The 26,095-nt window shown below is 40.0% G+C and overlaps 1 protein-coding gene across 14 annotated transcripts in view; it reads left to right on the top strand.

Annotated features, from left to right (window-relative positions):
• anks1b (ankyrin repeat and sterile alpha motif domain containing 1B) overlaps positions 1-26,095 on the top strand; it is a 444,290-nt gene that overhangs the window by 186,942 nt on the left and 231,253 nt on the right. For 10 of the 14 annotated variants that reach the window (XR_010006296.1, XR_010006295.1, XR_010006294.1 and 7 more), the window contains one exon: positions 6,075-6,181. Coding sequence is in view for 11 of the 14 variants with exons in the window: in XM_062980966.1 (XP_062837036.1) it covers positions 6,075-6,181 (107 nt within the window). In the remaining 3 variants the exon portion in view is untranslated. Of the gene's footprint in view, positions 1-5,370; positions 5,410-5,446; positions 6,182-26,095 lie in introns of those variants that run through there. The other 4 variants (XM_008110826.3, XM_062980973.1, XM_062980972.1 and 1 more) reach the window with 4 other exon arrangements.

Genomic DNA, 26,095 nt, shown 5'->3' with positions numbered 1-26,095 from the left:
CCTCCGCAGGGGTGGTGGGCCCATTAAGATGGTCCGCCCCAGGAGACTTATGGATCCTGAGGGACTCCTGACGTCTCTTGGGGTTCTGTCTGCTATGGAGGCTGACGATCTTGTCGATGCCTTGGTCGCTCGTTACAATACCGAGTTGTCCAGGGCTATTGACATGATAGCTCCCGAACGTCCCCTCTCGCTGCGTGGAGTTGCCCCGGCTCCCTGGTTCACCGGGGAGCTGGCGGAGATGAAACGTGAGAGAAGGAGACTAGAGTGGCGCTGGCGGAGAACTCGCGACGTTTCTGACTGAGCACGGTCTAAAGCCGCTATTAGGGCTTATTCCGCGGCGTTGCAGGCAGCCAGGAAGGTTTTCACGACTGCCCGCATCGCGTCTGCAACAAATAGATCATCTGAGTTGTTCCGAGTTGTTGGGGAGCTCCTCCACCCTTCTCAGGGTGGGGGGGCACCTGACTCCTCGGCAACTCGGTGTAGCGAGTTCGCTCACCATTTTGCAGACAAAGTCGCTCAGATTCGTTCCGACTTGGACGCCAGTCTTGAAGCATTGCCAGGTGAGGTAACCGAGGCATCTGTCTGTTCGATCTTGTGGGATTCGTTTCAGTTTGTGCAACCTGATGATGTGGACAAGATTCTTGGAGCGGTGAGGGCGACTACCTGTGCCCTAGATCCTTGCCCATCTTGGCTTTTAAAACAGGCCAGTGGTGGGTTAGTTGATTGGTTTGTGGCAATAATTAATGCCTCTTTGGGGCAGGGCAAATTTCCATCCAGCCTAAAACAAGCCGTGGTAAGGCCTATTTTGAAGAAGGCCTCATTAGATCCGACCAATCCTTGTAACTACAGGCCAATTTCTAACCTACCATTCTTGGGCAAGGTCTTGGAGCGGGTGGTTGCCTCTCAGCTCCAGGGATTCTTGGAAGATACAGATTTTCTGGACCAATCACAGTCTGGCTTCAGGCCTGGGTTCAGTACCGAGACGGCTTTGGTCGCCTTGGTGGATGACCTCCGCAGGGAGCTGGACAGGGGGAGTGTGACCCTGCTGGTTCTCTTGGACATCTCAGCGGCTTTCGATACCATCAACCATGGTATCCTTCTGGGGCGGCTCTCTGGGATGGGCCTTGGGGGTACTGCACTCCAGTGGCTCCAGTCCTTTCTGGAGGGTCGTTCCCAGTTGGTGAAGCTGGGGGACACCTGCTCGGACCCCTGGCCATTGACCTGTGGGGTCCCGCAAGGTTCTATTTTGTCCCCCATGCTTTTTAACATCTACATGAAACCGCTGGGAGAGGTCATCCAGAGTTTTGGAGTGCGGTGCCATCTCTACGCGGATGACACCCAACTCTACTACTCTTTTCCACCTAAATCCAAGGAAGCCCCTCAGATTCTGGACCAGTGTCTGGCCGCTGTGTTGGCCTGGATGAGGGTGAACAAACTGAGACTTAATCCCGACAAGACAGAGGTCCTCCAGGTCAGTCGTACGTCTGATCGGGGTATTGGGTGGCAACCTGTGCTTGACGGGGTCGCACTCCCCCTGAAGGCGCAGGTCTGCAGCTTGGGGGTCCTCCTGGATTCGGGGCTGACACTTGAGGCTCAGGTGTCGGCCGTGGCTGGGAGGGCCTTTGCACAACTAAAACTTGTGCGCCAGCTGCGACCGTACCTCGAGAAGTCTGATCTGACCAGGGTGGTCCATGCCTTAGTTACCTCTAGACTGGACTATTGCAATGCGCTCTACGTGGGGCTGCCTTTGAAGATGGCCTGGAAATTACAACTAGTACAGCGTTCGGCAGCCAGGCTTCTAAACGGAGCGAATTACAGGGCGCGTTCAACGCCTCTGTTTAAGGAGCTTCACTGGCTGCCATTTACTTTCTGGGCCCAATTCAAGGTGCAGGTTATCACCTACAAAGCCCTAAACGGTTTGGGACCCACCTACCTTAGAGACCGCATCTCCCTCTATGAACCCACACGTTCTCTTTGCTCGTCGGGGGAGGCCCTTCTCTCGCTCCCACCACCCTCACAGTCACGGTTGGTGGCGACGAGAGAGAGGGCCTTCTCTGTCATGGCCCCCCGGCTTCGGAACTCTCTACCTAGAGAGATCAGGCGGGCCCCTACCCTCCTCTCCTTCCGGAAGAGCTTAAAAACCTGGCTGTTTCAAATGGCCTTCGATGTTTAGTTGTTGCTGGATTGATCTATCTGTCCATTCCATAATAGTCCCATTGTTGTTGTCTTGCCATTTTATACCGCACTTTATTGTCCAACTGTGAAATTTCCTTTTCCCATTTCGTATCACTCTGCATTTCGCCTGGGATCTACGAATTAGTCTCATGTTTTTAACACTGTATCCTGCTTCTTGATTTTAATGATTGTTTTTATTGATGTTGATGTTTTTTACTGGGATAATTGTTTTATTGCTTTGTTACTGTTTTGTTTGTTTTATCGGGCCTGGCCCCATGTAAGCCGCCCCGAGTCCCTTCGAGGAGATGGGGCGGGGTATAAAAATAAAGTTATTATTATTATTATTATTATTATTATTATTATTATTATTATTATTATTATTAACCCTATACAGTAGAGTCTCACTTATCCAACATAAACGGGCCGGCAAAATGTTGGATAAGCAAATATGTTGGATAATAAGGAGGGATTAAGGAAAAGCCTATTAAACATCAAATTAGGTTATGATTTTACAAATTAAACACCAAAACATCATGTTTTACAACAAATTTGACAGAAAAAGTAGTTCAGTACACAGTAATGCTATGTAGTAATTACTGTATTTACGAATTTAGCAAAAAAAATATCACGATGTATTGAAAACATTGACTACAAAAATGCGTTTGATAATCCAGAACGTTGGATAAGCGAGTGTTGGATAAGTGAGACTCTACTGTAATTAGTTGTACTACCTTCTATAAATTGATCGTGTCCACAGAGCGGCTTAAAGAACTGGGCATGTTTAGCCTGCAGAAGAGAAGGCTGAGAGAAGACATGATAGCCATGTACAAATATGTGAGGGGAAGTCATAGGGAGGAGGGAGCAAGCTTATTTTCTGCTACCCTGGAGATTAGGATGCGGAACAATGGCTTTAAACTATAGGAAAGGAAATTCTACCTGAACATTAAGAAAAACTTCCTCACTGTGAGAGCTGCCTCAGAGTGTGGTGGAGGCTCCTTTGGAGGCTTTTAAGCAGAAGCTGGATGGCCATCTGTTGGGCGTGCTTTGAATGAGATTTTCCTTCTTCTTGGCAAGAGTTGGACTAGATGACCCATGAGGTCTCTCCAACTCGATGATTCTATGATTCTATGAAATGCTCGATTTTACAATTGCATGATTGTATAATTAAAAATCCATAATGATAGCAAAGCATAAAATAAGAAATTAAAAGAACTGAAATATATGGTATAATGAAATGTTAACTGGCATTTTAACTTAAGAAAAATCATACCCGAGAGCTTTCTTTGTGTGTTGTTGATATCAAATATTTGGTTTATCTTAAGTGATGAGATAAACTAAATGCAGTCCTAAACATAAATACAGTAGAGTCTCACTTATCCAAGCTAAACGGGCCGGCAGCAGCTTGGTTAAACGAATATCTTGGATAATAAGGAGGGATTAAGGAAAAGCCTATTAAACATCAAATTAGGTTATGATTTTACAAATTAAACAACAAAACATCATGTTATACAACAAATTTGACAGAAAAAGTAGTTCAATACGCAGTAATGTTATGTTGTAATTACTGTATTTACGAATTTAGCACCAAAATATAACGATATATTGAAAACATTGACTACAAAAATGGCTTGGATAATCCAGAGGGTTGGATAAGCGAGGCTTGGATAAGTGAGACTCTACTGTACCTCTTCAGTCTAGGCTGAGTTAGATGTTACTAAGTCAGTGGGTTCAGGACACAACTACGTACACTGACTAATGCAGTTTCAAAGAAGAAAGTGGTTCCGCTGTGCAGATGATTACAGAGGAAATCCTGGAACCAGTTTGAGGCCCAGATCATGATTACATAAACTACAGAGCACTAATGTGCATTAAGGCATACAGTTCTGTGGGGGTTTGTCATCTGGCTGCCACAATTTGAAGCTAGCATTGAACTGGATTATATGGTTGGTCTATGTCCAATCTACTTAGATGTTTTTATTGCTAGAGGATAAATTTTAGTTTCTTGACCTAAGGTTTGCTTGAAAGGATATGTGGTTCTGTTCCCTCATGTTAGACAGTGTCCCAAAACCTTGTTATTTGAATTTACATTAATAAAAACTTTGCATTAATAAAAACATTACTCAGTAATGAAACTGAGTAATTTATTTGGATTGCAGTTTTCTCGATTCAGTAATTTATCACTGGTAATACTAGCAGTCAAGTTACAGAACTTGAATAAAATCTATTGAAGTACAGTAATCAAGAGAATTCCCTGTGACTTGAGTTGCACTAGCAATATGTCAGTTTATTGTGCTGTCTGATTCATATATGACTACTGTGCAATGTTAAGGCATATACAATTGACAACACAATTGTTTATGTGTGCAGTAATTTGTTATCACGTGCAGTGTGTACACATTTGGTTTGTACAGCAATATATCTGTAGTGAGTGTATTTTGAGAATTCTTTTAAACAAAGGATACTTGTAATGTCAAATTACTATGTCTCATTTATTTAGAATGATGAAACCAGTGTGCTGTTGTTAAACACTGCATTTGATGTTTTCAAAGCACCATGGAAAGAGGAAAGACATAGATTACAGATGCATTATTATTCTAGTTTTGTATTTATTAGCTCTGTCTGAAAAACTGAAAAAAATACTGAATGTTAAAAAATTCACAGGCCTAAATGGAACTGTTAGTTCTAATTAGAGTAAACCATTGAATCAATGGGACTTATTGAATTGGATCTACTGAGCATTCATGTCTTTCTTTCAAATGGTTTTGTTTCTGAGAAATAAAATCAGCTCTTCCTTTTACCACATAAAAATCATTAACCGTTAGTGTGAATAGATGACCTTTTCAGACTGAATTTTAAGTAGATTACAATGTAGGCTTGCTGATATGTCTTGTAGAATTTTATGGTTGAGGAATCTGGAAGATGAAGAAATAATTATTTTGACTGAACGGATGTCGTGTAATTTAGGTTGTTCTCGTTTTAACAAGAAAACATGCAGCAGATTTTTTTTCCATTTGTTATTGGCTGGTTGAAGAGAACTTATAATCGGAACAATGGTTTAAGACATACTGTGAGCTGAGCAAACCTCGCTGCAGTCTTTAAAAAAAAAAAAAGGGGGGGGGAGGAAGCAGCAAGTAGTAAGCCATGCTATAGGCTACAGTTAATGCATTGCATTGCCTGATACCTTTTGAAACATTAAGCCTCTACAACCGCAGATCTATCTCTAAAGCATAACTGGTAGGAAGGTTCTATTCAGATTTTAGCATTTTTGCGTGCTTCTGATGACCTGCTATTTTCTGCATGTGTTTTGACTGCTCTCATCATTCAAGATTGACGCTTGGATGGGTGTGTAGGTGGAAGCAGCAGCAGCAGCAAGCTTACAGCTTGCAGACAAAAAAATCTGGCTTATCTGATGGCTATTATTGAAAATGCGAGGTGTAGCCTAGGCTGGGTAATGAAGGGGAGCAAGTAAGGGGGAGCAAGGAGCATGGAGCTGCATACTGATGAGTGTAGGAGTATTTGATAAAAGATTTCTTACAGCTAGCAGCGCATTGCTCATTGTGGAGTATTTCAACAATCACATATAACGGAAAACAGCTCAGCTGACAGCTTGATATGCCTTTTCCTCCACCACATGACGTACTGGTCTGTAGTAGAGATTAATACCTATGAAATGTTGAGCTAGGAGCAGATCGTACTCTATAGCCTGCCCTGGAAAGTATGTGCTACTTCTAATTTTCTTACTTGCTGGAAGCATTCATCTGACAAGCTGGCGGGCTCCTTTGATACCAACTTCTCCCGGAGCACAATGTGGCAATGCCACCTCTCAGCCCAGGACCATCGTTATTATCCTGTGGATGGATATTCACTACTTAAACGCCTCCCTTCTCAAACTCTTTCAGCACCCAGATGCCCTGTCCAGACAGTGGGACAATGGTTGGAAAATATTGGGCTACCTCAGTATGAAAACCACTTGCTGGCTAATGGATTTGACAGTGTACAGTTTATGGTAAGTGATGTTCTGTGTGTAATAGTGTAAAATTATATTTGTTCTTTTGCCACATGAAATCTTATACAATGTGGAATGGAATCTATTTTATATTTTGAAATATGATTTAGAATAAACATTTTACATAATCCTGTCTTTTGTCACTGTGAGCAAAGGGATTTGGAGCCACTCTTCTGCTTTCTTCACATTTTATTTGTAAGCATTTTTGAAGAAAGCAAAGCTTAATACCTCTAGACCACTCTTTCAGGAAAACAATTTCCTTGCTTATGATAACAACAAACATCTCTATAGGGAGCACAGCATTGCAGAGATGTTCATTAGTATAAAATTAGCAGTATTCTCCCTCTATATCTTGTTCTGAATGCACAGATCAAGAACTGTATTTTCAGCCTTTAAAAAGCTATAAGTGAATGGAAGTGACTGGCTGTTCCTTTAAATGTAATTTTAAAACCCACCTGCATTTAACTGTGGAAGGGTTAACAGAGATGGACAATCTAGATGTCTTTGGTATATAGTATATGTTTTTGTATGGTACTTTAAACCTATAAAGTCTTACAGAAATGAATACATGTAGAAAAGGGTACGTTAGCTAGCAAAACAATTTTCATCCCTGCTATATACACCTTCCAGTGGCTGTCTGTAGTAACACTCACCACACCTGTTGTTCAAAATCTATTGTTATCACACACACCCCTGTCTTTTCTAGTTGTAAAATCAGATTTTTATCGACAGTAATGCTACTAGCAGTATAGAAAATGTACATATATTATATGAAATAATTTGACAGTGGAAAACTATTACACAATGTTCTTGATTTAAAAAAAAATTAGCAGGGCTTTTAATAGATTATTTTGATCACATTAATAAGGGTCCCCCCCCCAGTTGAATTTTTAAAAGAACCTTGAATGGATTTTATCTATCTTAATAAATTATTACAAATGCTAACTTGTTGTCAATATTCATCCAATTTCTTTCATGAACAATGTTGTAAACTGGCTTGAATGCAAGCATCTAATATTTTACGAGTTCCACCCTTTTCTAAACCTTTATTTACAATCAAAATAGGCTATAACAAAAATGTAATGAATAGTATATATGTTAATGAAGGATAATGACTTACACAGAGATTTAAGTTCCAAATGGGGAGTGGTTCTTAGCGAGACAGTATCTATGTGGTACAAACATTAATATGTACCCAAAGAGGTATTGTATTCAGCTTGTGAGGTTATATAAACATTGTTGGCATACTAGGATAGTGATTAATTGGACACAGTGTAAAGTCATGAATGGTTCTTTGAACATTCTATGTCATTCAGTGATATACTTATGCAGATGTTCTCATTTATGTACTATAATAAGTAAGCCTTGGATTTCTGAAGCCATTCAAGAACCATAAGGCCCAAGTTATAATTGAAATAATGCATTGTCTTACTACATATTTCATGCAGGAATGTATTCATCAGGATAATGTATTTAATATTGGTATAAATATCATAAAATCCGTATGTGTTTTTCAATAACAACATGTAACATGTTTTTCAGATAAAAGGACTATTTGGTAAATTTCTCATTAGAATCACAAAGAATACTCCCTTAGATTCAAATTATTTTATATATACAATCATTTTGTTGACATGTTATGAGCACAAATGAAGGAAAGCAATGCCTTATTTAAGCTATGCAGTGGGGAGGGGGGGTTGCTTCCTATTGCTTTTCTATTGTTACTTATAATTGATATATAAAACATGCATTTTTCTTTAAACATTTTATATTTTTGGAAGATTGGTCCCCAAAGTGAGTCCAATCCTATCATCCTAAAGATTAGGATACAAAAAGCAGCACAGACAACCTGTTGATGGTCTGTGCATGAGTTTTAGCCTTCCAGAACCAAGAAAAAGCTTTTTGTTCACTTAGAGTCGTGTTTTGGTGCAGAATTCACACAGAATTAGCCCTACAATGCTTGAATTGTAAACAAGACTCAATCTTTTGTCCAGATACTTTAATATAATTTTAAAAAATAGTTAAAATTGCTAAAACAAAAATTGTCTCAACACCCCCCTGCCCCTCCAGCATACTTTATTGTTTCAGCCATTATGATGTATTGAGTGGCATGCCATTTATCAGCAAACCACATATCCAGAAACACATGTAATGAATTTGTTGGCTCCATTTAGAGAGGACACTAAAATTAAGGAAATATAGGAAATATACACTAAATCCTATTGCTAACCCTAATCACAGGGCTAACCCTATTGCTAATCCTCAATATATTCTCATTGGGGTCAATGAAAGAGTTTTAAATGTGTAAGTACATTCTCCTTAAAACTTGACTCAAAGCCAGTACTTCACATGGTCATGCCTCAGGAATTCTATTTAAAATATTACTAGTAATCTGTCAAAAAGTGAGCTATTGTATCCTTTTGAGGAGGGGGAAGTGACATAATGGAATAGTATGCACTTGCTGAAAGGGCACTGATGACATCAAAGATACAGCAATGCAATGATTGGTGTGCTATTTTACTGACTGTTAAGACAGTGAAAGAGTTATGTCCTGGCAATTAAAGTACTTCAACTAATTACAGATTATAGTGTCTTGTCTGGTTTTAAAGGCTTAGTAAGCCTAATGAACTAATGAACATAAACATAATTCCTTTACATAGATATTTGACTCTTGCCTTCACAATATGAACTGAGAACATTATAAGATGTTTTGTTGGAAAAAACAAACAAACTTGTGAATATGAATGGTTGTTATATCATGAACCATCAGCTATCACACACATGTGAAAAGTAACTCTCAAAACACAAACATATGAAGTTATTATCAAAAATCCAGGCAAAGTTAAAATTTGGCAGATGAAACTAGAACTTGGTGACAGTCCAAATTGTTACTGAATCTAGGCATAAATAGTTGGATGCATAATCTACTCTTTGTCTTACTTTTAATGGTACATCTATAACAGTGTTTCTCAGTCTGGGGTCCCCAGATGTTTTTGGCTTTCAACTCTCAGAAATCCTAACAGCTGGTAAACTGGCTGGGATTTCTGGGAGTTGTAGGCCAAAAACCACTGATCTAGAATGTGTTCAATGTTAAGATATCATAATATATGTGTGAATTTATAATTAACCTTTGTGAAAATTCACATTTAATTCAGATATATGCATCAGGGAACTGAGATAGGCTGGTGGCACCTGTATAATGTTGAAATTACATTATTTTAGGAAGATGACAAAAAGACCAAGTAAAGGGCTTGATTAAAGAAAGTCAAAAGATCTGCCAATAATGACTGTCACTGCATCCTTACAGATAATCCGTGTGGAATTTGAACAAGGTCCACAGAGTTTCATGTCACTGTTCCACACAAACTTCACAGACTCTCATAGATATTAGAATATTCCTTTCCATCATACATACAGACAAGACTTTTACATACTAGTGTATACCTTCTTCTCCTCAGTACCTACTACCAGCAGGACATACATTTAGAGCAGCCCAACAGTTTGACAGTATTAGTCAGTTCATAGGTATGGTGAACTTCAAATCATAACACGTAAACTGAGAAGATAAGAAAAATTGGGAGCATTCAAAAACATATTTGAAAAGCCAAATGCAATTTCATAATGTTGAATTCTTTTGCCACCTCCACCCAACCACTGAAGACAGGTTTGGCTTAGAGCAGTGGTTCTCAATCTGTGGGTCCCCAGATGTTTTGGCCTTCAACTCCCAGAAATCCTAACAGCTGGTAAACAGGCTGAGATTTCTGGGAGTTGTAGGACAAAACACCTGGGGACCCACAGATTGAGAACCACGGGTTTAGAGTAAAATACCGCACTCATCGCTGTGGCTAATTTTGAAAGGGGGGGCATCATACTTAAGTTTCAAACATAGCATCTAATAAAAAGGGCTCTTTTCCACACGAGCTTGTATTAACATTAAGATGTTAGTGTCTTAAGTGTTAGAAGACCTTTTATATTAAAGCAATATAATGTCTCAGAGCCTGATTCTTCCTTCAGCTTTGCATAATTGGAGAACCTTTAGTGCTTTAAGATATTTTTATCCACAGTTCCAACCATACCCATCCAGCATAATAAGATAGGTATGACTGGATTTAATTGGGGGGCACATGAAAGACCATAGTTTCCTACCCCTGCACTTCAAAAGCTAATGCCTTGCATTGCCATCAAATGGGCTATGGGTGTAGAACTGGGCTTTCAGACAGTACATCTCTGGGCTCAATTTTTTCTCTCTCCCTTCTCCCATAGTTGACCTTTTTGTTATTTCCAAAGTGATCGTTATAAGAAGGGATCTGAGCTTAAAGGCAATGTACCAAGGAAACAGTTCTCTCCTCATCTATTCTAAACAGCTCACTAAGCAATTCACATTGCATTGAGAATTAAAATGAAAAAGGATAACTAGAATGGAAAGAGAATAGGAAGACACCTCAGGGAGGTCAGCATCATGACCCAGGGTCTAAGAGCTTTTGGACATAGCAACAACATTCTAGAAATTTTTCTGAAGCCTTGTGTTCGTTGAGTAAAATACATGTCGTTGTACTCTCCATTGTCACGAGAAAGGGATGTGTGAACAGTTCTTATCTTGGATAAGTTTGGGATTTTCAGAAAGAGGTGAAAGTCATTCGGGCACTCTTTATTATCTGCTAGTGGAGGAGATCTCTAACAGTGTCCTTCATACTTAGGCCTAACTAAAGTCTTGAATTTTAGTCCATGAGTGGTGTCTTTTATTTATTTTCTGTTACTAGACTTTAGTCATAGACACAATATGCACAGGCCATGAATCTGAACTAAAAATATATCCCAGCCGGAATTCAGCTGAACGTGGTTCTGGACCTTGCAGCACTAGGAACTGTGGAAGAAGGGACAATTTTCCTGGCTTCCAGTGCAAGAAGTCAGGGATTTCATTCCTGACTCAATAGTTCTATGATGACAGTGTGGAGTCCGTGGCTTATTAAGCTCCATCTGCCTCTGTGGCTTCGCCTTTTTGCAGCAATCTCGACCCAGTGCTGTGTAATCTTTGCTCGTCTCTTCAGGGCTAGTTAGCATTCCCCCCTCCACTCCCCTTCTTTACAAAGTATCTGGGAGGCTTTGATAATTGTCTTTTAAAAGGTGGTCACTTGGCAAACGTAGGAAAGAAATGTTAGGATTACAGGGAGCACTTTGGTGTCATTTGATGAAGAGAAGGGCTCAGGAATTGCCTCTTTAGGTCCTGGGACCCAGGAGGTGGGAAAGGAGACTACCCTTGGGACAGTCCTTCCTAGGGACTTTACTGTCACTTTAAGTCCTGCAACTTGGGAGGAGATTCCTTGGATCTGCCTTCCAACACTCCTGGCTTAGGTTGTTAACCCAGAGAAAGACTGAAGAGGTAATCAAAGTTGATACCTTCCTCAGCCAATCCCTCACTGGGTTTCTCCATCCTTTTGTTCCCTTCCATAGTTAATGCAGTTTGAATAGATTTTAAGTTAAATAAAAAGGCCCTTATTCAATCCAGTTTATTGTGTCTGTTCTTTCTTTTCCATGCCTGGTCATCAAAGCCCTATGCTGCCTTTCTTTCAAACACAGAATGCTAATGCTATCAGCTATCTACTTTATCACATTGAGAAATTTCCAAGTTGTAGAACAATTCAACCTCTATTCAAACATGGAGAGGCACAGAGCTCATCACATGACTACTTCTAGCAGTCAACCCTCCATGGTTGAAAGTGTCCTGAAAGGAGGGAACTCCAGTAATCAACATCATCACATTGAGGAATTTCCCCCTCGTGGGATACTTAAACCTCTTTTCTAGCATGGAGAGGCACTGAGTTCATCACATGTTCCAGGGTTGACAAGAGGCTAAAATGTCTTGAAAGGAGGGAATTCTGAACACGGGCCAGCAATCATGTTCAGAGCTTCTACCTCTTATCACACTTTACTCACAGCAACTGAAAAACAGGTGTGATGGGAACCATCAAAGTTTCCCATCCTGTTTCATTGCCCAGTTGTCAGCAGTCTCTTGTATCTATGGGATGCAGAACAATAGGATCCCATGGAAAGCAATCACTGTCTCTTGTATCCTTTGGGGTTCAATGCAGATCAATATGATCCCTTGGAAAGCAATAGTTTTAACCTGGATCATTGTCTCGTGTATCCTATGGGGTTTGGGGCAGAACATTTTTTCCCATGGGAAGATGAGGTTTTAAACTGGTGTCAGACTCCTTTAATGTAAGGGGCTTTGGGCAGGTCAAGGAATCTTTTGGTTTTTGGATATTGTTGTTTCTCCTGATTAAAAACAAAAAAGTAATACTGACCTTGTGATGAGTGTAAGATTAATGTATTGCCAGCTCTCAAGTTTCCACATGTGAGTGTGATTGGGAAGCAGAACTTGAAACCGGACTGCTGACAATATAAGAGGGGCGATTTTCTACACTAAAAAGATGGTCACCCATGCTTTCCCATCTCAATGTGATGAGGCCATTAGATAGATTGTTCTGGAGTAGCTGAAGAGAACATCCATTGCTATATATGGCTTTATTTCAAAATGGCTATTTACCAACACATTTTCCAGTATATTTTCCTTTTTAGTAACAATAGCAGTTTCTCCTGTTTTTAATAAAATATTTAATGTTTTTCTTTCTATTATGTTTGACTACTGGTTTTATTTTGTTTTTATTGTAATATGCATTGAGATTTCTTAAATGAAAAGCAATTTAGAAATATTTCCACGGTAATAAAATAAATAAGACAAGCCTCCATAGTGTTCTGCTTCAACAAGAAATGTATGTGGAATAGTTTTCCATTCAAAGTAGCTACTAGTAAATTAATTTCCAATGAGAGATATTACTGGCACTTGGGTTTTCTTGAAATCAGCAATGTCACAATGCAGTAGAAGCACAATTTTCGGTTAATATTTGTCACTTACATCTAGATTGTTCCTCAAAATTGTAATTAAATTACAGGCATGTTGCATTTTCTAGCAATGTACTATATTTGGATCTGGGAAAATGACTGTTCCTTTCAGTACATCTGTTCAGCATAAGTAGCTATGTAGTTTATGAATTTTAGATATTAGCTATGGTATCATTACTGATAATAACTTAAATCTTTCACTTATGCCAATATTTGTGAAACTGAGATATTCTAATTTGTTTATTTACTTATTTGGGCTTGTGTTTTCACAGTGTCACTATTCACCCAACACCTAATATGAAAGAAAGAAAGCCTGCATGCATACACACATTACAGATACACACCTTCCATGGGGTGCTAGGCTATTTCTGGAATACTTACCTAGTCCCATATTAGAATCATATGTTGCAAAAATCACTGTTGTTATTTATGTTTATAGATTTACCTCAGTCACATCCATTATGATGTGAAGGTTCTTATACAGGGTGTTTAAAAAGAACTCCCTATTCACTATTTAAATTAAATGGCGAATAGGGAGTTCTTTTTCAAACACCCTGTATTACTGTGTAGTTGGTTGCACAGAGCCGCCAGATTTATCACTCCTGAATGTGTATATGTATGTATGTATTTTTGTTTTTGTTTATCTGCTGTGTAGTCCCATCAGTACTTTTTAGTACTTCAAATACTGAGGCAGGTTGAATGACCACTACATCCCATTCTGCATCTACAATTCCTCCAACAAGGATGATCTTGGACCCTCAGACAGAAGATTCCGCTGGAATGCCTGCTCTAGAAAAATCTTCACCCTCTGGGATAGCAGATACCTCTGGGCAGGCATGTAGCCAGGGGGAAGGGGGGGGCTTGAGGGGCTTCAGCCCCCCCCCCCGAAATTCTCACGGTGGTTCGCGAGAAGGCCTTACATTTATTATTTAAACTGTTATGTTTATTCATATCATGATCTGATCACCATGCTCAATATATCCCATATGCATGGGGGTATTGGGATAACGATACAAAAGGTTTGCTAGGGTAGACCCTCTCCCACTCAGACTCAGCCCCCCCCCCCCCCGAAACCAAAATCCCAGCCCCTCCCGAAACAAAATCCTGGCTACGGGCCTGCCTCTGGGCACAAAGGCCAAATGAGCAGAATAGAGGCAGAAGGAGGCTTGGTCCTAAACTCAGGCTGAATCAGAGCCTTTTTCCAGCATGAAATATTTTCTCAGAAATAACTACGCCTTTGATAATAAAGACTATGCAGGAGGGTCCTTTAAAGTCTTACATGATTTGTTTCCAAGTTATTTACCAAATTGCTTTCTACTGTACAATCTGCCCCATACACTCAGGTCCTCTGGAATCATTATGTTAACCAGGAAGAACTCAAGTGGCGATTGTTACATTCTCTACACCTATGCCCACCTTCTTCAGTATGAGTGGTCTATTCTTGCAAAATCTATTATTACAAGGCTACTTAATTCTAAAACACTTCAATTGGTGTATCTGTATATGCATAAAACCCATTTGTGTGAAGGCAGAGTTGCCACTTGAAGAAGCACAGTTACAGAGGAGCAAGCTATTCCTCGAAATGCTCCTAGAAATTTGTGGACTTAAGGGAAATTTCATTTCGGAAGGCAAAATTCTCATTTGGGTGGACAAATGCCTTCATCTTGTCTTCAATGTCGTAATTGTGTCTCACTTCCCCAGCCATATGTACACCCCTTGGATTAACAGAAAGGTTCATTTTACCTAGCTTGTACTTTATGAGCCCACTCACAATGACTGTTCTGATTTCTGAAATTGAGACAATATATCACAGACATAATATGTCTCTTTTGCTTCTCAGCATCCATGTTCTTCAAACATGACTTATAGAAGTTATGTGATCTGATGGCAAAAAGCAAGAATATTTTTGGACCCTAACTCTTAACTCTTCAGATGGCCATGTAGCAAAATGCTCTTCATATAGGTCTTCTAAATCTAGTTCTGTTTGACTTTTGTTAACAAGATGTTACTCAAGGGGATTAAAATGTCTGACCAAAGTGGATGAGGTTAGACTCAGCAACATATTGTAGCATAAACATTCATAGTCCATAATCCATTTTGTCATATGTGTGATGTTTTTTATTAAACCTAGTTAGTCATCATAGTATATGTGGATAGATTTAAAAACTGGGTCTTGAAAAGAAGAAACATTATATCAACAAAAATGCTTAGGTTTCATGATGGACGAATAAAAAGTTTTCCCGTGAAAACTGTTTATCCTTCCATTGAAACTAATAAATTACAAGGGTACATATTTTGTGACTAGTGTTAAATTAAGATTTCTCGAACAAATATTCATGCATTTATTTAATTTGGATTTTTTCCTTTCTACCCTTCTAGCATAATTGTTTCCTTCAGTACAATTAACAACTAATCAATCCTTTGTTCATCAAATGTTTTCACATATATTTTAGACATGTTTGCATTTTAATACACATATAATCAAAATAGGGAATGTAAGTATGTACATATTTTACTATACTATACATATTCTGGGCCCCTGGTGGTGGCGCAGTGTGTTAAAGCGTTGAGCTGCTGAACTTGCAGACTGAAAGGTCCCAGGTTCAAATCCCAGGAGCGGAATGAGCGCCCGCTGTTAGCCCCAGCTCCTGCCAACCTAGCAGTTTGAAAACATGCAAATTTGAGTAAATCAATAGCTACCGCTCTGGCGGGACGGTAACGGCGCTCCATGCAGTCATGCCGGCCACATGACCTTGGAGGTGTCTACGGACAACAACGGCTCTTCAGCTTAGAAATGGAGATGAGCACCAACTCCCAGAGTCAGTCACAACTGGACTTAACGTCAGGGGGAAACCTTTACCTTTACCTATACATATTCTACTAAAAAGCAAAAAAAGGAATAAGACAATAAAACAATTATTCTGCCAATCATAAATACAGATGCTTAACAAATCTTTATGTTTAATTTAACAAAGGCCCTGTTTACGCAGATCACTGAATACAGTTTGTAGCTAGCTTCAAACTGTGGAAGCCAGGTGACAAATTCCATTGGAGGCACACAAAAGAAAGCCCATAATGTGCACCAGTGCTCTATGGTGTGTGTAATCATCTTCCAAGCCTCAAACTGGTTCCAGGATTTCTTATTTAATCATCTGCAATACTTTCCTCGATACCAGTTTGAAACTGCATTAAATGGTCAGCACCTGCCATGTTATACAAATAAAATAAAATCAGATGGCAATAATACTAATAATAATACTAATAATAAAAATACTAATACTAATTTGACCTAGTTGGCATAAATCAACTAATATCCAATAATTGAACCATATCAGTAATTTATCTAGTATCATTCCATATTTATATTTTCTTATAAAAATTCATTCCAGGATAACAATAATTTTAAAGGTATATGCACTACTGAAAGCCAAATTAGGGGTTTATGTTGCTGTATACATATATTGACAATCTGACTAGATTGTACAGTTCCACCTGACTAAGCAGAGCAGAAGCTACAGACGTAGCAACCACCACAATGTAAATGGATATTTAGCTACATCATATCAGGATATGTCTACACCAGCTTGGAATGAGCTGCTCCATCCACCCCATGCCATGGCTGTTGAGAGGGGGAGGCTAGGATAGGGTGGATAGGAGCACCTCTGGGATAAGGGTCATCTGGACTGGGGAAAACAGAAGCTGTAGGATGCTGGCGGAAATGGAATGAGCTAGTAGAATGTAGCTAGTGGGAGGGGTCATGAGTTAGTAGAATGATATACACCAAAATTGACGGGAACTATTCAGAGCTGTCTTTCTATGCCAGTAGTAAGAAGGAAAATAAAGCTGTATCCAAGGATTTGCCTTTGTGAGTGTGCTTTTATTCTAAGAGCTTCCTTGTTCTGACATTAAGACAGCTCTTCATTCCTATGTGCATCCCATATTGTTTACATTGTTCGATGAGAGCATCATGTCTTTGAGAGAGGCTGAGAATGTGCTGGAACCTCAAGCTGTGGAGCAGCCAGAGGTGGACCCTCAGAGTGTGTTGACTACTGCACTCGAGAGGGAACTGTCTCCTGTGAGTAGTGAGGCTGACGCCGCCCTTTGGCAGCTTGAATGCCCCTAAACCTGCGCCCAGATGCTTTCGGAAAAGGGAGTAACAGTGCGACGAAAGACACACACACACACACACCGATGGATGGAGCAAGAGGCCCCCTTGGAGACTAAAAGATTCGAGAAAAAGGTCAATGCAATGGAAAGAATGTTGCAGACCTTCTCTTTTCAGCTTGATGTGATGAAAAAGGAGGTGACGGCATCCTGGATGGCCACCGCAGAGCAAAGAGATCAAAGATGGGGCCGGTCTCAGGGAGAAGTAGCATCCAGGCAGTTGGGTCGAGTGATGTTCATAGATACTGTGGAAGGAGTGGAGCAGCAAGGCGCTTCGGCTTTCCCAACAGGATTATCAGGGAGAAGCCAGCTACAAGTGACACCTGGCAGGGGAGAGCTGCATGTGAAGTTTAACGGGGATCCAACACAGCTCTCGTACTTCATAACAAATGTGAAACATTTTATGGAGGACTATGGAGATCTTTTCCCTTCAGAAGGGGCTAGGATCCATTACATAGGGGATAACTTAAAAGGCCCCACCACAGATTGGCTTATGCAGATGTACGATACCAGGGCTCCTGAGCTAAGGTGACTGGGTGACTTCCTGAGGGCCTTGAGGGATAGGTTCCAGAACCCCCTGGCCGAAGTGAAAGCCAAAGGACAATGAAAGAGAATTTACCAAGTAACTAAGATGGTGTCTTGAGTATGCTTTGGATTTTAAAGCGATAGCAGGGAAGATTTGAGATTGGTCGGAGACTACTAAGTTGGAATACTTCCGGTCGGGACTGAAAACAGATCTACTAGAGTGGGACCTGCATCATGGTAACCTGGATATCCTAGATAAGTGGATTGTGCTAGCTGGGAGAATGGAGTGTGACAAGGAGTAGATGCCACGTCAGAGAAGGAGGGTGAGGACGGCACCCGACAGCAATTTACACCAGCAGAGAGAGGAAGGGGAAGCATGAAACGTGCTTCACGTGTGCCCATGAGGGTCATAGAGCAACTGATTGCTGGAAGGGAGCAAATCAGAAAAAAAGAGATAAAACAGACACTGAGAAGCCATGGCATGTGTGGGAGAAGGAATCATTTGCAGTCAGGGCTGCACTGTTACATTAGCGACACTGTTTGGAAGAGACGTCGATTCCCTTTGAAGTGTGGACTGACGGCAAAAACCTGCAAGCCCTACAAACCCCTCAAAGACTGAATGCCAAACAGTTGAGATGGGCTCAGTTCTTTAGCCATTTCAACTTCACGTTATGATTCTTCCCTGGGAAGCAAAACCGTCTGGTGGATGCCCTGTCCTGCATGCTGGCTGCTGATTATTCTGCCCCAGGGGAGATGGGGACTGTATTCTCTTGGCAGCAGTTGGGCCTGATTGTGCAGACCCGCTCCCAACAGCAGAATAAAGCTCACCCTGCCAGCCACCTGGTCGGACTTGCAAATGAACTGAGGGAGGCAGCTCATAGCGATGACTGGCTCCAGTCACATAAAGATGAGCTGACCCAACAGGAGGGCTTGTGGACTTAAGGATCAAAGTTTTAGGTGCCCTTAACTCTCCAGGGTAAAATCCTAGCCCATTCCCAGGATGCCAAGGACTCTGGACATTTTGGATTTACAAAAACCTTAAAGCTACTTTTTCACCAGTTCTGGTGTCCTACCATGTGCAAAGATGTCAAGGACTATATTCATGAGTGTTCCGTTTGTGCTAAGGCCAAGCAGAAGGTGGGCAAGCCTACGGGTTTATTGCAGCCAGTGGCAAGCCTAACCCAACCGTGGACTCATATTGCTATGGATTTCATTGTTGATCTGCCTGACAGCCATGGATATAATATGATTTGGACTATAATAGACTTGTTTTTGAAGCAGACATATTTCGTGCCCCTCAAATGGCTTCCTTCCGCACCGGAGTTGGCTAAGTTGTTTATGCATCATGTTTTTAGACGACATAGGTGCCTACAGCGCATCATATCGGATCGAGGTCCCTAATTCACGTCTTAGTTTGGAACTCCTTCATCAAACTGATGGGCACTGAGCAGACATTTAGCAAAGCATTTCATCTCGAAACAGATGGAGCCACAGTATGGGTCCAGAAAACATAATTTTTGAGGTGCTACAGCACTTACCAGCAAAACCAGTGGAGTACTTTTTTGGATTTTGCAGTATATTCTTATAATAATTCCGACCACTTGTTGACAGGGGTCTCCACATTTAAGGCGGTGGGAGGCTGGGTTTTCCCACCTTTCCCCGCATTGGAGACATCTGACACAACAGATGGAATGCCGAATGAGCAGGGCAAGAAGATTGCTTCCTACTGGCCAGTGATACAGGCGATGTTAAGAGTTGGCCAAACAGGATTACAAAAAGTTTGCCAACAGAAAACGGACTGCTCAACCTGACTTTAAAGTGGGGATTTAGTCTATCTGTCAACAAAATACTTGAAGTCCACCCAACCATCTCAGAAACTTTCCCGTAAATGCATTGGGCCATTTCCCATTTCTGTCCGTTCGTTTGGAGTTATCTCATACTTGGAGAAAAGTCCATCCTGTGTTCCATGTTAGTCTCCTTAAACAGGCCTGTACTTTCCATCAGTGGACTAAATCTGACTCTGACCCTGTTCCAATTATGGTGGGCGCTCACACACATTTTGAGATCAAGGCTATTTTGGACTCTAAAAAATCTTGGGGTTGGTTGTTTTACCTGGTCCAGTGGGCTTCTCAGGCCCTCCACCATAAATGGGTGGCCGCTGAACACATGCGGCCCCCCAAGTTGTTGATACTTTTTCACAGAGACTTTTCCCTTAAACCTGGGCCTTGACTTGCTCATTGTTTTCCTTTCTTTCCAGGGCCACCTCGTTGGAGGGGGGTTATGTCAGGATGTGTCCATACCAACTTGGAACAAGGTGCTCTGCCCACCCCATGCCATGGCTGTTGAGAAGCGGAGGCTGGGAGAGTGGATAGGAGCACATCTGAGATAAGGGCCATCTGGACTGGGGAAAACAAACTGTAGGATGCTGGTTGGAATGGAATGTAGCTAGTAGAATGTAGCTAGTGGGAGGGGTCATGGGTTAGTAGAATAATATACACTGAAATTGGCGGGAACTATTCAGAACTGTTTTTCTATTGCCAGTAGTAAGAAGGAAAATAAAGCTGCATCCAAGGATTTGCCTTTGTGAGTGTGCTTTTTTCCAAGAGCTTCCTGGTTCTGACAAATCACTTCAATTTAATGAATTTACTCGTATCTTGACTTTCAACTAAAGACAGAACATTCCAGAATAAACAGAGAAAATGCAAGTAAATTACAGAACACATTCATTTCCAGCATTCCATTAGTGATATGTTTGTGAATGTGTGGCTTGTATAAATATATGTACCTTTTCGGATTATTCCCTGGTACTCTGCACCAAAACTCCTTTCTCTCAGCAGCTGTGAAGCTACAGGAGAGGCTGTCGTTTCTCTTTCTTCTTACCAGTGAGAAGGGGAGGGAAAGGATAGTGACTATAGATCAAAACATACGGCTGCTCTGTGCTCCTGGATAAGTCTAGGTAGGATATTCTCCATCCATTAGCACAATCTTATTTCTTTCCTTCCCCCCACTCCAGCTACTATTTCAAAATGAATTGCCTCCCACCTTCCCTCCCTTCCCACCTGTAATCAGGAGGGTGGTTGCTCTGTAATCAGAGCAGCCACCCTCCTGGGGTTTGAAATTTGCTGTGAGTTGGGAGTGAATGCAGAATTCTGTGGGCAGAGCTATGCTCTGAAGACTGACCATGGAGTCTGCTGCTGCAACATGAAGTCAATAACTTCCAGCATCTTGATAGCTAGTAGGAATAAAGCATAGATTCTATCTGGCTATATTTTTGTGCACAGGGTAACACCAGTATGACACTACTCACACGATGACTGACAATATTCATGCTATTGAAATGCTTTTTATATATAGATAAGAAGGAAGAGCTTGTTGGAACTTAAGACAATCTCAGATATAATTATGAAAAAATGATCATCTGAGTACATTTAGACTGGAACTATCAGAAGAGAGGCAGGAGTACAAGAGAATCTGATTATGCATAATTATATGTCGCAAAACAGGAGTGTGTGAAGACTAATAGCAAGTTTCTAAAAATGTGATTACTATATGAAGCTGTGATGAAGTTGTAGCAGAGAGCTATATCTTGATAAAAGAAAAACGCAAGGGTTTTTAACCAGAGAGCTTCTTAGGAAAGACCAAGGGCTTGTACATACATAATGAGATTATTTAACTTTTTTCCTATGAACAGGAGTTGTTGTCTTCTATTGCTGCTTTTGAAAGTTCCTCTCAGTTTCAAAAATAATTTGCAGTATGTCATATTGGAATGGTGTTCCAAGGGCATGTGGATAAAGCCTTTTTGGGCTTGCATAATTAGTTGGACATCCCTTTGGAACATTGTCATGATTAAAGACGTGGTTGGCATCATTATATGGGAAACTAGGATTCTGTGGAAAGTTTTGCTTTTGGGTTGAAATTTGTGAAAGGAAGATCATTTCAAGAGGTGAAATTGGAGTGAGGAATTTGGGGAGCAATGCATTTTTAAAAAGAGTTGAAAAACTGTGAAGCATGCCATTTTTGTGGTCCCCCCCCCCCCCACACTCAACATGTACTTTTTCCTGTCATAGTCATGACCAATAGCAGAGTTATCCCAGGGACTGTAGTTGACCAATCATTCTTCTCAAAATGCCCCTATAATAATGTCATGATGAGCATTATTTCAGGATGCTCAGGATATATATGTGGGGTAGTATTTGTTGACATGCAGGAGTTCAGTTATTACTGAACTAATGCTATTACTCACCACCAATGGTAAACATCCCATAAAACATTCAAAACCTTTCCCTCTAAAATGCCACCAATGAATGGGATAGTTATGCAGCAGGGGAAGAATTACTGTCAGCTTCAGTTGAGCATTACCTAAATGGTAGAAATGAAAATAAACTACCAGTATATCTAAATTAGAAAAAAAAATCCACAGAATGCAAAGGAACAAAAATCAGGAGACTGAAAATGCAGAAGGTATTATCTGACATAATATAAAATGAAATGAGGGAAATGTGTCGGTACAGAAAGAAATATAGAGAAAACTATGGCACTCTGGCAGTGTTCAAATTGAAAGATGGGAATAGTTCAAAGTGTAATGTGATATTTTTACCTATGTAAGGTCAAAAACTGAATACAGAAGTTTTTTATGTGTTCTACAATAGAAACCTGGCTTCTCTTTTGTGTTTTTATATCAAAGAATGAAGTAGAATGATCAAAAACCCTGTAAATGTTCATGAACGCTAATAACATCACAGGCAAATAAAACTGATATGAGGCAGTTACAAAAATGCTTTGATAACTGTAATATAAATCATAAGGGGCAGATTTGTCACGTGGCTTTTAAGGTAAAGACAGAATTAAGACAGAGATGGAATATGTTCAGTTACAGCTATTAATACTGGCAGTGGCTATGAACTGCAATATGAAATAAGAAACTTTTTTAGTTAGACCCACCATTTATTCATTTTCACTGCCAGTGGGCCACTTGAAGTTAAATAGCCCTAGCTCAGAAGTGGAGCACATGTTTTGCATGCAGAAGTATCCCAGTTCAATCTATACAATCTTCAGTGAAAAGGATCTCATATAGCAGGGCTGGGGATAAAGGCTACTGGAGATTTTGGAGAACACTGTTAAGTAGACTTGAATTTGCTGGATGGAGTAACAGTTTAATCTGTAATCAGACAATTTAATATGCTCATATCAAGTTGTTTTGCTAGCTGTGTTCAACTTAGAAGGGAAGTTGGATGTAAATAAAAAGAGCCAGTTCAAGCATTAATAATATTTACTGGTAGAATTGCTTTTTGTAATGCCGTAGGTATTATTCTTCATCGGGACCTGAAATGAGAAATTTGCTTCCAAAAGTCACCAAGTCCAAAAAAAAAGAAAAAAGAATAACGAATTACATTAATACAATAATGAAAGACATATCAAAACTATAACAATATATCAAATCACTTTAGTACAAGGCTTGGAAAATTGCATTTTATAGCAAATGAGTGCACATACAGCATGTTATTTTCGATTCCTGTTAAAAAATTCAGGTGGATTTGGTACTTTTTGGAACAGAATCTACCAATAGTTTGTATTTATTCATTACATATTTTCGTACTTCAGCTCATTTATACAAATCCCACATTTTAACAGCATAAAGAAACATAAAGAAACATAAAGTGGACTGTAATAGAGCATTTAATTATTCTTATCCAGGAGATGACTGGGTTACAAAGATACATTTTCAACAAATACCTCAAGCATATGATTCTGATATCACTGCAGAGAAGAAATCTTACATAGGGTGGGTGTCAGTAGAAAGAATGCTCATTTCAAAATTATCACCAAATTGAAATCTGTAGGGACAGCTAATAATGCCTCTCCTGCAAATTGTTGTGACAGGAATGGGAATTGTGTAGCCCTCCATATATGCAAAGAGGAAATCATTACAACTTACATTATTTTTCCATTGATTATGACTGTTGATATATGTAACCCAAAATAATTTGAAGGATCACACAATTCCCAATCCTGGTACTGGTAGAGATGCTTCTTGAAGTTTTCTAATTGTTTGACAGAAATTTTAAGTCCAATAAGCCGCAAATAGAGAAGTATGGTAACCATTCACATGATTATCCCACACATTTTTCTTATGCAAGGAGACTGTGGATATAAGCACAGCTTTGCCAAAAACAGTGATAATTGCAGGGAGATGAGAGCAACAGGTAATTGAATAAGATGATAGTTACAAGAAAGTTTATGAATGAAAAAAATATGTAGCTTCTCTGAAGGCCAGGCCTAAAGAGCTCCTGGTTACCCTACTTGACAGTTTTTTGCTCTGTCCTGCTCCCATCTTTTAGATGTTTTTGTTGAGCTTAAGACACTTTTTTCCTTGTGAATGATAATGGTTTGTGTAGGTTCTTTCATTGTTAAGCATACAGTAACATTTCTCCTTATGAGAAGGGACTGATTCAGACATTACACAGAAAATGTGAAAAGATGAACCATCATTCACTTCTTTATTTCTCTTCACTTCTATGTTCAAAGCCATCTAAGTGTCAAGTAAAGAAAGTTTAAGAGGTAGAAAAATATATTAATACATGGTGTTTCAGTCACTAATGATGCTTTGTGCTTCTGCCTTCTTAACTGTGCTGGTACGGCTGTACCAGAAGCCCCAACTTTATTTTCTTTCTGCTAATGTTTGCAGTCATAGGGCAGGCCGCCTGTCCATCATCATTAAGTTTGGTTCTGCCCCTTGTTCAGGGCTCTGGGAGGGAAAGAGCCATTTTTAAGTCAGTCTCACTTAAGGAAGCTAAGCTATAGGACGTAGACCAGCTCATCCCGTAGAAAAGCTTCATATCTCAAGAACATCTGGGGATATAGAACATTCGAGAAAACAGAAACAGAAATTCCAGGGGGAAAGTCCCAAAAGCTCTAGCTGAGAGCTCACAGCCTCTCAGCCTCACAGCTCCTGAGGGAAACAGCCCTAAAGTTTCCAAAGAAACCTCGGAGAGAGAACAGCATCACTGATCCACAGAACCCCAGTTGAAACATCTGCAAGCCTTGGTTGGTAGGTCTACTCGATGCCCAGACGCATTTGGAATCGTTAGTAGGTCCCACATCAGCTAGGCTCATATGATAGACAGCCTGGGAGAGGTTATAAGGGGGTTTTCTCCTTACAGAGAAAGTACAGTTATCCAAAGCCAATTGCCCGTCCCCTGGGGACAAGATTGAAAAGCCAACAGTTTATTAAGGAAACCTTGAAGTGTTATTTGACTCCTTGAAGATTTATTATTTGTTCAACAATAAAGACTTTGTTATTTCATTAAAGACTCAAAAGACCATCCCTTTCAGGAAAATCCTCAAGAACCTCTCTTTGAGGCGCCCTGGCTTCCCGCTGAGCATAAAGTATACGTCCTATACAAAAGACAATAGTTACAGGCCCAGCGCGTGACAGAACATTAACGGTATTATACTTTTTAATTAAATCACATTTGAAGCCTTCTAATGCATTGTCCAGAATAATTAATAATCATGAACAAACTTAATTAGTCTGAAATAACATGAAGGATAGAGATTAACAACATGAAGGACACAGATCAATCATCTGCTCCGAAAATGCTGAGGAATGAATTCTTCCATTGCAAGTGAGAGCCTTCTAAGCATCAGAACACGAGACCAGAACTAGGATTCATTTTGTCCTACAATAGAAAATCAGATGCCTCCAGGAATACTACTAGTCAAGTATAAAGGCTGTATCTTTTATGTGCTGCTATTTGTTTCCCAGCACCTTGTATAAACTAGCGTATTGTATTTAAGCAGAACTTGAAATTTTAAATTGCAAATTAATTCAGCAATGTTAAATGTTAGAAATAAGGACAATGTCATTACCACCACCTTTAATCATGGAAGTTGTTTAATACATTATGTTATTGTCAGTTAACTCATTTTTTAAATGTTAGTCTCCACCCTCACCAGGAATATACATGGTCCACTTGGCTTTCAAACATCATCATTATTAAAGTTTAAGTCGAACGGATGTTAAACATTATTAAGAAAAAATGTGTTGATTTCTACTAGAGGACACAGATACATTACAAGTCAGCAATAAGTGGCAGTCTGGAAAGGTTGGTTTGCGTATGAAACAAGGGTGGAGAATTCTTACTTAGACTTTAAACTTGAGAAAAGTATTCTAAGTTCTTGTCACCTTTATAGTTGTAACCTATAAATCTATGTAGTCTGGGCCCAGAGTATCTGAAGTACCATATCCTCTCACAGCAACTCATCATATCCTCTTGTTTGAGGACTATCTATGCTTGGAGATTTTTGCAGGGAATTAAATCT

The sequence above is a fragment of the Anolis carolinensis genome, chromosome 5, assembly GCF_035594765.1.
Source record: "Anolis carolinensis isolate JA03-04 chromosome 5, rAnoCar3.1.pri, whole genome shotgun sequence".
Taxonomy (NCBI): Eukaryota; Metazoa; Chordata; class Lepidosauria; order Squamata; family Dactyloidae; genus Anolis; species Anolis carolinensis.
This window is presented reverse-complemented; position numbering and strand designations above follow the sequence as displayed.